Source organism: Pempheris klunzingeri, chromosome 13 (genome assembly GCF_042242105.1).
Source record: "Pempheris klunzingeri isolate RE-2024b chromosome 13, fPemKlu1.hap1, whole genome shotgun sequence".
Classification (NCBI taxonomy): domain Eukaryota; kingdom Metazoa; phylum Chordata; class Actinopteri; order Acropomatiformes; family Pempheridae; genus Pempheris; species Pempheris klunzingeri.
Window position 1 is genome coordinate 7,213,768 of NC_092024.1, and position 16,735 is coordinate 7,230,502.

Sequence of the window (16,735 nt, forward strand, 5' to 3'; positions counted from 1 at the left end):
GAAGCTATGTGAAACTGTAAAGACATAATTAGTGATAAGTTTTTTTGTCATTGCTTTAATTTGAAAACAAACCAGTACTCAAACATGCCCTTCATTTGCATGACAGAAGAGTGAGGAAGCCTAAACCTGAGACTAAGAGTCCAAAGAAATGTAAAAAAATAAAAACAAAGCATTTGTTCCATTTCAAACTAAAGAATAAAACACTTTTTACTGGAGGAATTTCACTCCTTATCATTCAAATCAAAACAAGAATAGTTATATTGATTTTACAGTATTATTATTACTTCTGTATTCATTAAAAAAAAAAGACAACTATTAACAACTGGTTTTTACAACAATTTGCTTTGAACTATTAATTTGCACAACAAACAGAAATATGATCATGTTATGATTCCACAGAAACACTGACCACCGATGAGATTTCAATTTATGCATTTTCATTCTTAGTCTGCTTCCTGTTCAATATCAGGGAATACACTTTGAATAAAAGGACCATCAGCGCTGCATTTGTGTTTTACAAAAGAAGATTAGGACCACAGGAAAACATTTCAAATGAATCTCTATTATTAAAGAACAGATTTTATTCAGTTGATCAGATCTGTTCAGACAGAAGGAATGAGTGTGCTGTATCTTATGAAGTCTACATGTTTTTTTTTTCCTTTTAACTGCAGAGCACTGTTTAGCAATACAGTGTACGATTATTTACAATTAGTTTATTTCCTGCTTTGTGATTTTAAAGTTGACATTAATACTCGATCACAATTATTAAACTCAGGGCTTTAGGATTGGCCCAGTTTAAAATAGAAACATTTGTTGTTTTGATTTAAAAGCTAAATAAAGTAGCTCAGGAATTCAAGATTGAACCTGAAAATCTATTTTGTATAAATAATAGCTACCTGTGGATTTATTTGTTTTTTATGTTACCAATTATGTGTTAAACCTTTTCCTTTAGTCTTCCATATGTTCAGAGAAGAGTGGGTGGCACTGATGGCATAATGATGATTTTTTATATATATAAAACGGGTTCCTACTGCCTTTTCAAGCTCAAAGGCTCATCTGGTAATCTCTGGCGACTTGTTTCTGTCATTGCTTTGTCATAATTGCCCAGATGACACTCATGTCAAATGCTCCTAGGGGAAAGTGTGAGTGTGTGTGCGTGTGTGCTGGTCTGTATTCATGGTGTGTATTGTGGGGGTTACAGAGGTTAAGGGGAGCTAATTTCACGGCTTTTTATTTGCACTGGTCTCAGGAGAGGAGCTCTCTATAAGTATTATCACTTCCAGCTGGTTCAAATGGGACAGATGGGACGGACCACCCCACACACACACACACACACACAAACCCCACTGACACCATTCAAGGCCCTTAATCAAAATAGTCTCTCATTTTATTATGTAACTCTGCTGTTATTGCTCATTTTCTCTCTCTCTCTCCCATATATATATGTGTATATATATATGTATGTATGTATGTATGTGTGTGTGTGTGTATATATATATATATATATATATATATATATATATGTATATATATATATATGTATGTATATATATATATATGTATGTATGTATGTATGTATGTATGTATGTATGTATGTATGTATGTATGTATGTATGTATGTATGTATGTATGTATGTATGTATGTATGTATGTATGTATGTATGTATGTATGTATGTATGTATGTATGTATGTGTATATATATATATATATATATATATATGCATGCATGTATATATATATGTATATGTATATATGTATGTGTGTGTGTATGTATATATATATATATATGTGTGTGTGTGTGTGTGTATATATATATATATGTATGTGTGTATATGTATGTGTGTATATATGTATGTATGTATATATATGTATGTGTGTGTATATATATATATATATATATATATATATATATATATACATACACACACACACACATTACACATTAGATTGTTTGTTCGCTTACACTTGTTTATTTCAGTGAACTTTGTAAAGCACTATGAGACACTCTGTTGTGATATTGAGCTATACAAATAAAATTGAATTGAAAATTGAATTGAATTGAATATATATATATGTATGTGCGTGTGTATATATATATATATATATATATATATATACACACATTTTGTTATCCATGAAATATAATGTTACCTATAAAACTTGAATGTTTTATCCTAAACAGATAACAGGAGTCTAGAACTCCACGGACTACCTCAGATGTTACACATCCCTAAGTTGTGTAATTGCACACTTTTTTGCACTATTCATTTTGCACAGTTTAAATGTCCTTCTAAATTGCCCATATTGCCTTTTATTTATTTTGTCTTTTTTCACTATTTATACTCGATTTGTTAAGCATTCATTGCAGACAGCAATAAAAGAATTTCATTGTGCATGGGAACATGTTTCCCTAATGTACATGTGACAATAAATACTTTGAATCTTTGAATAATAAATCTATTTTTCTATAATTATTCTATTTCTTTATTTCTTATTTTTCCCCTTGTTGATTTTTTTCTTACTGACTCCTTATTTAATGGCCTCGCATAAAAATACATTTTAGACAATAGTGGTCCCTTTCATCTTTCAACAATACCCCAGTGCACAAAGCCAGGTCCACAGATTCACATCCTTCACATCAAATTGGGATTGGGGAATGGAGATGAATTGACACGAAACAAAACTATGCATGGAAGAAGACTTGAATGTGGAAGGCCTACAGAGAAGTGTGAAGATGGTCAGATCCGAATTTATTTCTGCACAATTTAAGACCAAAGTCAGTTTACATAAATGAATGAGTGAAATGAATATTAATTTGTATTTTGGTCTATGACCTGGTAAACTGACGGCTAATAGCTTGGTTAGTAACTGAGTAGACTACTATCTAAGGCTAGTAAGGCTGAGTTTGCTACTAACTATTGGACCTAACTTTTTGTGGATATTTATGATCTTTCTTCATATAATCTTTCTTTTGAGGATGAGTCTTGATGCCTTTGACAACAGGTCCGTTGTGAATGCCTTTCAAAGCAACCTATATGAGTTTTAGCTTTCCAACCAATCCTGAGTGCTTACTGATCTGAGTTAAAGGTCTGGTTCAGCTACGGCAAATAATTTGGTTAATGTTCAGGAAAAAACAGTGCTGTATTAGAAAAGAGAAACCAGCATTAAATCTTTGCTGAGAAGTATGAACCCTGTCTCCAGGTTGTCGTATGCATATCCATCCCTGACTTTCTCCCCCCATCTTTTCCAAAATGTACAACGAATATCTACTGCTTTGGAAGTGTGTGTGATAGCAAGTCGTTTTAAGCTTGTTGTTCAAATCAGTCGGCTCATTGCAGTGAAATGTCCTGAGTGTATTCGTGGTCTAAAAGAGGATGAGCCCCTGCATAGACAGTTTGGCTCCATTCTTGGGTCAGAATATCCACATTCCACATCAGATATCCCAGCTCAGAATGCCTTGACATTTGCTTAGTGTGCTTGTGCTTCCACCAGAATGAATCCTTTTAATTGTAATCACTATCACAGCCTTTCCTTGCTGTCTCTGACACTTTGTATTCTGTTTCTGAATTTTTATTTGATTGTTCTCTCACTCTTAGGTGCATCTGCGGTCAGCGGAGCGTCTTCGAGATTTGTGCTGTGCTAATCGGGGTACTTTCATCAAGGTGGGCCAACACCTTGGTGCTCTGGACTATCTACTGCCTGAGGAGTACACATCCACACTGAAGGTGCTCCACAGCCAAGCTCCTCAGAGCAGCATGGAGGAGGTCCGCCAGGTCATCAGAGAAGACCTTGGCAAAGAGGTAAGTCAGTCACTGACCTAAAAACCCTCAGATTTCATTATTATTCAGGTGGTGAGTGGCCCAGTGGTGAGCCTTCAATAATTACACTCGTAGATCACTTAGACACAGATGAACAAAACGCTTTACTTAAAGAAAGTGTCTTGCTCTTCAGTACATTACAGATAGGGAATATGAAAGGTTTGGACCCAGAATGCAGGACAACACATTTTGTAGCATCATATTTCAAAACATCCTGATGGGATGTTTTTGGTTGGAGTGAAATGATTTAGTGTTGTGGATCATGTCTCAACTGTTGCTAAAGAACACACTGCCTGAAATGTATCCTAGAAGAATCTGCTTTCTTTGATTAAAAATAAGCATATTTAGGTTAGAAAACTGATCATGTACTTCACAGTTTGCTTTAGCATGGTGTAAGAATATGGATATTTAAAGAAGGTAGGCCTAATTCACTAAATAAATAACAAATGGTTTTTGTAGAAAAGTTGATACAATATTTTGCTATAACTTCTGTCAGAAACTCAGGTATTGTATTGATGGCAGTATTGACAACTTATGTCTCATTTGAGACAACTTAAACCTGAGTTTTATTTCACTCAGCACATGCAGCAGCAACTGCTATTTTTAATACTTTTTAAGAATTTCATGTAAGAAGAAAATAACATGTAATATGTCCTAGTGATCAGAAAAATGCTTTTAAAGGCTCTGACAAAACATGCACTGTAATGTCACATTCTTTCTATTCGGTATTTATTTAACAAATGTACCTTTGAATTTATTTGGGTTTATAGGTTGATTGTTTGATTTAGAGTGTGGTTTATGGCAATCTCAGATCACTCTCTGAAGTTAAGAGGATGTGTTTGTCTCTGCATGTGCGCTTTGCAGGAAGCAGAAAAAAAAGGGGCAAATAAAGCAGAAGTGGATGTGTCTGACATTCTGTCCTCATTTCATTTCATAACCAAGCCATACTCCTGATGCAGCTGTTAATGCTGCTTTTAGTACAGAGCGCAGAGTTTGCTCTCAAATGAGTTGTTATGACAGCCTTTTAGAGGCTGCTGGAGGCAAAGCAATTGTTCTGTTATTCTCAGATACAGTACATTGGTCTTCTCCCTCTGCCAGACACTCCCCAGTGTTGTGTACGTTTGTGTTTGAGAGTGTTTTAAAAGAATAGCTTTGATATACTTAGTTGAGTAGATCAGTAAATCCAGGAGCATTTAACATTTTGCTTCTCACATGACACAGACCCAGTCTAGGCCGACTGTGTCAAAATCTGTTATGTAACAAAGTTACGGTTGGGTGATATGCTGACATACACGAGGAGATGAAATGCATTTGTCAACTATCAGGGATTTTCGGTTTATATCAAGGAATCGATCCATTTAATATCTGAATATATTAGCCATTGTGGGCCTTGAAAATTACAGACATGTAAAACACAATATCTTTACTTAAAGATATTGTTTTGTGGCAATGTTATATTTTCATATGATGGCACAATAATGTATGTATAATCAAAGAGGCATACACAGGAGATACTGAAGATACAGAAATAGCCATGTAACATGAAAAGTATCATAAAAAAAACATTATTCCAAAATTAGAAAAATCTGTTACGTTAACTTCAAAGGACCAAGATGGACTGTGGCAGTTTTTCTTTTTTTGTGTCCAAGCAAGCAGCAGTGATGGAGCCCTGTTGTTGTTGTTCTTCTTCTTCTGATTTTGCATTCAGTGTCTTACACACAACACAACATTTTCATTTTGCCAACTATTTGATGAAACTTTAAACAAATATTTGCTCAAGTGGTCTTCTTTTTGAAAAATGTTACATTTTTCTCAGTGTCTGAAATCTGTCAAAATCTGTCAAAATATTTTTGACATCTCATCAGAAATCGCTGGGCCAAACTTCTCAGAACTCAGAATGCTAGCAAGCTGCTTGGTCCTCAATCACTGCAGCTTGCAGGTTCTGGGTTTGCCCCGTGGTCTCCTCCCGGTGGGATGTGCCAGGTAAACTGTAAATGGTAAATGGTATTTGTATTTGTATAGCGCCTTTCTAGTTATTTCAGCTACTCAAAGCGCTTTACATGACATCCTCATTCACCCATTCACACATCATTCATAAAGGAGGGATCTAATTTGTAGGAGACCATTCTTTCATACTCATTCACACACTGAAGCCATGCTTCAGGAGCAAGTTGGGGTTCAGTGTCTTGCCCAAGGACACTTCGACATGTTGACCCATAGGAGCTGGGGATTGAGGGACGACCCACTCTACCACTGAGCCACAGCCGCCCTGCCACCAGATGCTCTTTGGGTTTACCAGGTCTGTGCGGCAGCCTCCTCTGCCATCTAATCCAACTCACCACCAGGTGGTGATCAGGTGACAGCTCTGCTCCTCTCTTCACTCAAGTGTCCAACACATACGGCCACCGATCTGATGACACAACCACAAGGTTGATCATAGATCTTTGGCCTAAGGTGGTCTGGTACCATGTACACTTATGAACAACCCTATGTTCGAACAGGGTGTTTGTTATGGCCACTCCATGCCTAGTGCAGAAGTCCAAGCCACCACCCAGATCAGGCGGGCTGCTCCTCCCAATCACTCCCCTCCAAGTTTCTCCATCATTATCCATATGAGTGTTTCCCAGTAGAACTATGGAGCCCTCAGACAGAGCCCTTCCCAGGATGCCATCCAGCCGGGAACTCATGAGTATCTCCACACATGCCCGGCACCTCTCACCCTGGGCAACTCTGGAAAAGGAGAGAGTCCAGCCCCTCTCCAGGAGTTTGGTTCCAGAGCTGACGCTGTGAATATAAGCAAGCCCAACTATACCCAGCTGGTACCGCTAAGCCTCTCGTACCAGCTCCAGCTCCTTCCCCACCAGAGAGGTGACGTTCTACGTCCCTAAAGCCAGCCTTCGATGGTGGTGGTCTGCACGCCCAGGACCCTGCCTTGGCCTGTCACCCGGCCCCTGTGACAGCCCCTGTGGGTAGTGAGCCCATGTTATTCCTGCGGGCTCTGCCTCATGGATCCAGGCCAGGCCACCAGACGCTTGCCGGTGAGCTCCCCTACCAGGTGTGGCTCCAGGATGGGGTCCCGGTTTCCCTAACCTGGGCAAGGGAACACTGAACTTCTGGCTCCTTTTCATACAAGGGTTTCTTGAATCGCTCTTAGTCTGGCCCCTTCCCTACACTGATGCAAACCAAATGTGGTCCTGTCAAAGCATCTTTTCACCAAAATCGCAGTTTTATTAGCTATATGATGCATTTCCATAGCTCTTCAAGTAAATATGCTGTAATAATTGATGATTTAATAATTTAATTGTTTCTTAATTGTCTTTATTAATTTATATTGATATTGTCTGTGTAACTAACAGATTATCATGCTGGCTAAATCCTTCACATGCGACTCAATGACTGTATCAGAAATGTTCCTTTGTAGAGTGACTAACCCTGGTAAAATATAGATATTAAAGTCGTATATAGAGAAAGAGTTGACTGCTGTATAATTGTTACTGACTGGGTCATGTGAGTGTCATTTTAATTCTCTGATATACCAGTGTACACTAGAATGTGAAATCACAGCCCTTGATGTCTGATTGTTGAATACTCAGCTTTTCTATCTGCCGCTCTTTCTGTCAGCCTCTGATTCTTCATATCTGATATTCGATAGAGCACATTTCAACTTCAGGGTAAAAGAAGTAGCTGTCAGGTGGTAATCATACGATAGCGTCCAGAAATGCTGATTAACTCACATGTAATAACTTCACAGATGAAAGGTGGCACTGATATTTAGAGTAAAATGTATACTTTGTCTAAGCATCTTTCAGGTTAAAAGGATGAAGTACGAGCCTGGTGTTATTCCATATTTTATTATTATTAACAAACCCCATGAGTACTCAAGCTGATGCTTGTCAGTCGCATCAAGTCATTGTTTGTTTGGATCTTTTTGTGGGCTTTGTTGATGATGAGAAAAATATAGAATATCAACTGCCTCAGCTATTAAAAAAACCCCAGCAATTTAACCGTGGTAGTCAGTCAACTATTCCAAAAAAACCCTGCAGTGAATATGTATGTTTGGCCAACAAGCAGCATGCCGTATTATCCAGACAAGCCTCAGCTACAACTAATTAAAAGGAGAGAAAAAACACACACTGATACGTGAAATACAACAATTCTGCAATAAGGCCATTATGGAAAGCATACATGAAAAGTTTGTTAAATAAATGTTTCTCTTATATCTAGTAAAACAATTAGAAACTATCGGAATGTGAATATGAGCTGCAATTACAGTCAACACAAATTGCTCTCTTACAATTCAGTCCCTACTATAGAATGTTCTCTTCTTTTTATTCATGTTTTTTAAATTAAGGTGTGCATTCAGTTTGATTCCTTCCTGTATCTCTGTAGCACGTCATTATCCCTGAAAAGATGGGAATATAGCTCCTCTGTTTACAAAGGCAGCAGCAGAATGAATCAGCCCTCCTCCCTTTTGGAGTGGCAGGATAAGAAGTGACACTGATGAGCAGCATCAGGCAGCTCTGGAAAAGGGGAGTAGCTTCAGGATCATTTCCATTTGACTATACATGCTTCTTTTTTAGCATGTGTGTGCATTCTAATTCTGTTCTCATATGTGAGCAGGAGTGAATAGAGAGGAGTGTGTGGTGCTGTGCTGTTTTCAGCACCATTTGTGGAGACACATGCATCCCCACTGTGCATGGATTTGGAGAGCCTTGCCTTAGTTTTGGCTGTCATTTCCCCTCCACAGTGAAAATGCTGAAAAGCCATTTTGTACAATATGTAATTTCACCAAACAGAATCTGATTCCATGCTAAATATTACATTTAGTTTGTGCTGAAGCATAATGAAAGAAAACTCAAGTGAAAAGAAAACACAAGCACAAGTGCATCATGGGGCCTTTTCAAGGAAGACATCTTGGGCATGAAGATTCAGGAAACAGTGAGATTATCCACAATGAACCAAAAAAAAACAAACCTTCCTGCTAATGGTGTTATGTTTTGTAACCACATGGGTCAGACCAGATTATCCAGCTCAAAATATTAGTCTTGTTTTATTCATTTTTTAGGGCATTCATTTTTTTTTTTATAGAGTCTTCATGTTTGCATAATTTTCTCAAACTTTTACCCAAATCACCATCTTTGTCAACCACTTACAGCCATTTAGTCTAGTCACAGCTAAAACCAGCAGGCCTCCAGCTAGGAGTACAAATTTAGAAATAACAGCCACAACATTGGCCCCATTGTGCCACAGCCATGACTTGAATGGAAATAATGCCTACCCACTGGCCAAAGTAAATTGTCTCCAAACATTTATGTTTGACTCCTTTTGATGATATGAATCTTGAGATCAGGTATTGAGCCATACTTCTTTCTATTTACAGTAATTATTGAGGGGATAATTGGGCAAATTAAGGATCTCATGGATGGACAAACCACATCAAGTGGACCCTAAGCTTTACATCAGGACAGTTGGACGGGGGTGTTTGAGTTTTAAGAGTGAGACTCTTAAGACTTTCCTGTCGCCAGTAAACTCTTATTTTTCTGTTCTGAGCTGTAATGATTTATGTGTCTTCATCCAGCTGGAGCTATGGTTGGCCGCCAGCAGCCAAAATGGCTACCTTGCCAAGCTGACACAGACACTGATATGTTGACATCCAACTGTGAGGCCTCAGGGGCCATTTTATTTGTGCCATAACTCATTTCGACGAACGTATGTCACTGCGGGTCTGCCCTCTGGGAGTGGGGCCCATGCGCATACATTACCATGTTTATTAACTCCACATCTGAGATTAACATAAGCAGTGACAGAGTGGTAGGAGAGTGTTTGAACCAGATTCCATGGGCACTGGTGACACAACCAGAAACACTGTAAACACGACAAAGAACATAGTCATTAACATAATCTAAACATTATCAATTTTTAAAAATTGCTGGTGTTTAAATTTCTCTGGAGTTTCTCACTTTTCTTGCTGCCGCTTTTAGCGACAGACCCTCCTGAGAAATTACACATCTCCTTAACCCATGAAAGCACTCTTTGTATGTCAGTTCCCATTGGCTGCCCATCATCATCGTGTGTAGACACTGGTGGGTGCAGACAATTTTATTCCATTTAACGTATTTGCATAATGAATATCTCAGCTGTTCTCACACAGCTCGCATAATTTATCATCTAATGGCATCTTCTACAGGGCTCGTGTTCAACCTTTACCTGCTGGGCCAACATCGTGTTCAAATTAGCCCCCTTTTATGTTTCACTAGGTACAAACAGCAGGGGAATTTCCCCCATGGTACAGTTTGAAGTATGAATAGTTAGATGTCCAGCCAAAACCAACACAAGCCAAGCATGTAAAATACTATACTGTCGTAGATGAAGGAGACAGACACCAATACAGAACAAGGCCTTGGTCTTATATTGGGATGTCACTGCCATACTTTTGATGAAATGTTCACCATCTTAATCATGTGGTGTTAGTTATGGAGTTTTAGCCATGATTTAGCCGTAAGGGCACTAACAAGTGAAAATAAGCAGCATTCTTCTGATTTAACCATTGCAGAAATATTGAAAAAAATGAACAAAAATGGCAAGATTTCAAATATTGCAGAAATGAATTCATTTGCCTTGCACATGACAACAACGCATGACAATCTGTATTATAAATATAGATGCAAGTAGACATACTGGATTTAACTGGTATCCACTACCTGGCAGCAATTATTTTAAGACTATTTAATGTATGATAACTCCAAAGACACACGTACACAGCAAGCAAACATTACCATTTTAAATTGTTTTGGCTTTTTATAAACTGAATAATACTGTGATGGTGGATGGGAACTAAAACATCTCTCCAGTGGGGAAAATATTTTCTACATCAGTATGAACCAAATGATAGATAAAAGAACTCATGTACTATGCTGCCATTTTCTGGTGAAGACGGGTTCCAAAAGCTTTTACCCTAGCAGCCGTTTCTTTTTTTGTTTTTGTTGGGTAAGAATATGTCCTGTTGAGTGTCCCCCTTTTGTTCCTCATCAAGCAAAGTTGCAACATTGATAAATAGAGAATTGTACTTGACAGTTTTATTGCTATGATTAGATTTTTTTTTTTAAAAAAGACCCTTGAATCCTAGTGTGCAAAGCTTGAAAAAGAAAATCTGACCCTCCATCTGACATCCCTGCAACATCTGAGCATGGCCCTACATATTGCAAGTTTGGATTGTGGACTGTTCTGATTTTCTCTGGTGACTGGTGGTTTGACTCCCTTGAAGCAGCAGGACTGAACCCAATCCACGTGGCATCCTCTTAGGATGCTTGTGGTGATGGTCTAATTTCTGGCGTGGCATAGTCCTCAATTTTTTTCTACTGGCATCTGCATAAAGTAAACGTATATGAATGTGAGTTTATATAAACGTGTACATGAATGTTATGCAATGTGTGGGGCTGAGTAGAAGCTGTGTTCTTTACGCTGCACGCTGCATTGTTTTGTTCAGTTAACAGGTTTGTATCCATCAGCCTCAGGGCATTGTGAAGGCTCCAAAGCACGCAGTAAGTCTGTTCTAATGACCAGGTCCCTTGAGGAGCCTATTTAACCTTCAAACCCACACATTTATTTATGTGCGTGTGTTCTGTGTGTCCACAGAGATGAGTAGAAGCTAATGAGGGACTACCTCTTGTTAAAGGGCACACTGGTTGCAAAATGCTCAGTGCTGTACTAAGAGATTTGTCTATATCAAAAAGCAACAGTGGACCAGCATCTTTACAGTAGCTGCATTAAACCCCTTAGCCTGTCTCTGTACATTCAGATTATTAATTAATCCGTTTTTTAAGTACAGCACATGGTCGTCATGATATGCACCTGGAATCTTTTTCTGTCTCCCACTGTTCCCATGTATTGATTCTGGTGGCTTTTCTCCCTATAAACAATGTAATGGCTTTTTTTTGGCCAGCTCCAAAGTAAAATACCATTCCTTTGTTTCTCTTGGTATTTTGTTCAATAAAATTACTGTTATAGCACAAAAGGAACTCATCAGTCTGCCCTCTGTAATCACGTCCATCCCCTGAATTAAGCACTTTATTGATCATTAGCAGATTGTATTGTGATCACCACAGCTACTTCTATAGTTGTTAGTGTATAGAGTGACATATACTGGGGTACAGTGTTTACTTGAAGGCTCTTGTTAGGAGCAAGAAAGAGCACTCTGTGCCCTTTTTAAAGAAAGAATTATGCTAACTTAGTATCATATTGATACTTTTAAACATGATATCTAAACTGACAGTATTGGACACAATTATAATGTTCCTGCCAGTAATAATGATATATTAATTAAACATACAGGTGTCAGTACTCTGAGGTCTCTGATAAGAGGATTTAAGCATTATAAAAAGCCTTTGTGACAATTATGTTGAATGGTAAGAATATTTAATGGATAAGGCTGTCAATAATTTCTAATTTTGTTATTGTCAGCATATCAGTAAAAAAAAAAAAACAGACTAAGCATAAGACACCACTCTTCAAAGATGTGTCTGTGATGGTAGCTTCTTTGCTAATGTTACTGGCTTGTATGTATTTTTGCCAGTTCTCGAGCACATGAGCCAATCAATCCTCTTTTGAGTTTTAGTTCAAATATGCTTGCTTTAGCTTGCAATATCTTATCATATTTTGATAAAATTCCTTTACCTCAGGGGAAATTACACTAAAGCCGCTTCTTTCTTCAAACTACTTGTCAAAAGGGACACAAATGAAGAACAGTAGTTTATGATAAGCCTTAGTGGTTGTCCTGTTGGGTCCATGTGATTCACTTGCATTTAGCCAACTTTAAAAGACTGATCAGTCTAGGCCAATCATTGCCTACTTTGAGAACAAAATGACATATTCAAATGACACATTCAATCTTTTTTTTCTGTCCAGTAAAATAGCAATCACAAGAGTCATATTTTATTATTTATTGAAATACATTGAATTGAAATACTGCCCTTCTCTGTCCATGCTTATGGTGTATGTACTGACATATCAACACAGGACTCCATTGATCCTTATTCACTTGAACACAGGTAGAAAAAAAAATACAATTTCTCACACAAGAACATTGCTGAGAGGTTGCAGCACTGCTATCCCCTGAGCCTGTTATATTGCCACTCATGTCAACAAAATTACTGAAACAAGGGATGCTGCACACACTATACAAATTTTTTCTTTTTTTTTTCTCTTCTCATATCAAGAGATGTATGTCTTGAATGCTGAGTCCTGTGTGCCGTGTCTTATGTGCAACCAATGATTTGTGAAGATCAATTTTCGTCTCTTAGATAAAAAAAAAGTTTTAAAAAGCCCATGGTTTAAAAGTGTGGTAACCACTGTTCTCTACATTTTCCTTTGATTACAGTAGGTAACCCTTTTAACTATTGTCATAATTCACAATTCAGCTTTTCCCTTACAATTTGGCAGCATTTTGAATGGAAATATCTAAACGCAGCATGTTTCATTGTCAGGTGTATTCACAAACTGTTTTGTAATTACTTGAAAAGTTACTTAATTTCATGCTTAATTTGTAATTAAGCACTGGGGTATTTGCATCATGATTTCTGATTTCTGATCAGGTCTGAAATGTTCTGTTTATCAATCATCATCAGCATCAATCAGTTCAACTCGTTTCAGTTGATTTTGTGTGTTATTGCCATAACATAAGAAATCCATACTTTGCCAAAGCAAGAACTGAGAAAATGAATCACATATATACCTACATGTACACCTCACTGTAATTTGTTTAGCCTCTTTCAGTTGTACAATATCTAATGATAGCTTGTAAATAGAGATGATGAGATTGATGATCTCACTTCTCTCCCAGTCTCAGCTCCACACCCCTTTCCCTCCCATGTTCTTTGTTATTCTATATTCCTTGTTTACCCTCTGCTCTCTCTAACTCTTAACCTCTGCATCCCTATCTCTCTCCTGCAGCTGTCAGAGTTATTTGTCTCCTTTGAGGAGAAGCCTCAGGGTGCAGCCTCTTTAGCCCAAGTCCACAAGGCAGTGCTGCATGATGGTAAGACAGTGGCTGTCAAGGTCCAACACCCCAAAGTTCAGAAACAGAGCTCCAAGGACATACTAGTGATCGAGGTGAGTCTGTATCTGTTAACCACTTTGAACTAAGTGAAGAAGTGTCGGGGTGCACTGGTGACTCAGATATACTGACCTGAACTATGGACTACTGATATGTATTTATCGGCCATTTATTCTCTGTCTGTAAATTACCTAACATGTAAAATGCAAAAAATGCCTGAAAAGAAAAATGAAGACATTAAGAGATCAAGTCAGGTCGATTTTATTCATATAGCCCAATATTACAAATTTCCCTCAAGGGTTTTTGCAATTGGTACAGCATATGATACTCTCTGTCCTTAGACCCTCAATTCAGAAAGTTGAGTTGAGGTTCAGTGTCTTGCCCAAGGACACTTCAACATGCGTACCTCGAGGAGCTGGGGAACGAACTGTCAATCTTCAGATTGATGGATGACCCAGCTGCCCTTTTAATGGCTCATATGAACAGGAGGATTGATTATACCAAGCAGAGTTCAGAGGAGCAAATTTCTATGTTCATATGGGCACCTGACCGACTAAGCATGACTGATGCACTGATCCAGATGCGTAAAATTTGTGGCATTCCTCTTCAACAGATGATGAAACTCATCTAATTTGGTGTTACCTATAGCAGTTTGGCCAAAACTCCAACATGACTGATTGACTCGTTTTGAATGACTCTGTGTAGAAATGTTAAATAGTGGTTTTCTCTCCTCAGACTTGACTTACCCAGTAATGACCTTTCAATACTGAATCTCATCAACTACCCATGTCCTAATATATACTGGCATAAAATGTCAGACATTGACAGGATATCAATGTACATGTACATGCCTGTTTTAGTGTACATTAAAACTGATTCTGATTTGTAATTTGAAGGTGTTGTTGAAGGCGGTCCATTGGCTCTTCCCAGACTTTGGCTTCATGTGGTTGGTGGAAGAGGCCAGGAAGAACATGCCGCTGGAGTTAGACTTTCTTAATGAGGGACACAATGCTGAGAGGGTGGCCAAAATGCTGGGTCATTTCCCCTTTCTCAAGGTATACACTTGAGGACACACACTAACTCTTTTCCGCTTGGCTTCCTTTTATATTAACATTTTTTTTGTCCTGTTGGCTCCAGTTATCCCAACAGCTGGTGATAATCTGAGACAGTCTCTTTCAATTAAAGGCCCAAGTATTAAAAATTGTACTCAATACAGTTAATAGAGGTCAGACTTTTCCACTGTGTATGACAGCTTCCTCTGTGCTGCCTATAAGCTTTTCCAAAATTTTAACGAGGCAGGGTGAGCAAAATGCTGCAAATCATATTTCCTTTACTAGAAAGAATTGGACTTCATGTCCATTATCAGTACATGATATCAGACCCCCCCATGCCAAAGATCTATGATCGGATCTGAGGCTGTTTGTCTTGGACACTAGGGTGAAGAGAGGAGCAGAGCTGTCGACTGATCACTACCTGGTGGTGAGTTGGATCAGATGGCTGTGGAGGCTGCCGGACAGACCTGGTAATCCCAAATTTGTACTGAGGGTGTGCTGGGGGTGTCTGCACCTCTGGAAGAATTACTCGTGCATCCTGGGGGAGGTTGGCGACATAAAAGCCCCCATTGCGGAGGTGGCTGCTAGGAGCTGTGGTCAGTGGTGAGGGAGGTCATCAAGCTCAAGAGGGAGGCTTTTCGGGCGGTCTCCTGAAGCAGCAGATTGGTAACAGGGGGCCAGAAGGTTTGCAGCTTCAGTGGGAGGACTTTAGAGACTTTATAGAGAAGGACTTTCAGGTGGCCTCAAGGAAGTTCTGGCAAACTGTTCAGCAGCTCAGGAAGGGAAAGCAAGGCTTGGCTCAGGCTGTGTTCAGCCGGGGATGAGAACTCAAACTAACTTGAAATAGTTAATAAACCTTACATTTCGCGCAATACAGCAACTGCAGCCATGTATGGAGGCTAAGAGTGTGGCTAAACAACCTGTGCTGCGATCGAGTGGAGGAAGGGGACTGGAAATAAAAATCGTTTTGCTGTTGACTGTGAGAGAATCCAGGAGTTTGATGAAGTCTCTTTTTAGAAGTTCAGAGGTCTGACTTGGTATGCCATTACATCCAATGTGAAGGACAATGTTGTGGGCTTTGCGGTGCTTGACCAGGATAGTGGGAATCTTTCCTGTGATATCAGCAACTTTAGCACCAGGAAAGCAGAAAGTCACCGCGGACAATAGTGACCGTGGTTGGTAATTGCACCTGTGAAGAGTGAATGGATAGGAAAGGGTGGTCAGAGAGGGAGGCAAGTGCCCGTCGCGGCGCTGGTGTGAAGTGCGGTATGGAACTATGGAGGGGGCTGCGATTCCCTCACCGGTGGAGGAAAGTCATGCTGGTTGAGGAGGGTCAAATGGGTTCTCAGACAAGTGCTGACCAGGGACCAGGACTTGTTATGAGATGGAGTGGAGTTGGGTCTTTGGGTCTTGCCCCAAGCCAGACCTAGGACTCGTAAGAGACATTGACGGGAGGATGAGCAGACTCGGTTGCAGAATAGAGATCATTGGCAGCAGTCTCTCAGCCGCTGGATGAATTGGTTTGTGCTTGGCTGAATATGATGGTATGATTCAAGAGGAACAATGCAGATTCCGTCCTGGTCATGGAACCAGTGGACTTGGCTCTTTACGCTTGTGGTCTTGTTGGAGGGGTCATGGGAGTTCGCCCATCCAGTCTACATGTGCTTTGTTTACTTGGAAAGGACCTATGACTATGTCCCTCAGTGAATCCATGTGGGATGTACTGCGGGATTATGGGTTCATTGCTACAAGCCATCCAGTCCCTGTTTAACCAAAGTGAGAGCTGTGTCCACATTCTCAGCACAAAGTTAAG

At 39.2% G+C, this 16,735-nt stretch overlaps 1 protein-coding gene across 3 annotated transcripts in view; it reads left to right on the forward strand.

The window, feature by feature from the left end:
• The window catches only part of adck1 (aarF domain containing kinase 1), a 72,762-nt gene that overhangs the window by 24,479 nt on the left and 31,548 nt on the right, over positions 1-16,735 (forward strand). For all 3 annotated transcript variants that reach the window (XM_070842368.1, XM_070842370.1, XM_070842369.1), the window contains exons 4-6: positions 3,598-3,801; positions 13,768-13,926; positions 14,767-14,925. In XM_070842368.1, coding sequence (XP_070698469.1) covers positions 3,598-3,801; positions 13,768-13,926; positions 14,767-14,925 — 522 coding nt within the window. The remainder of the gene's footprint in view (positions 1-3,597; positions 3,802-13,767; positions 13,927-14,766; positions 14,926-16,735) is intronic.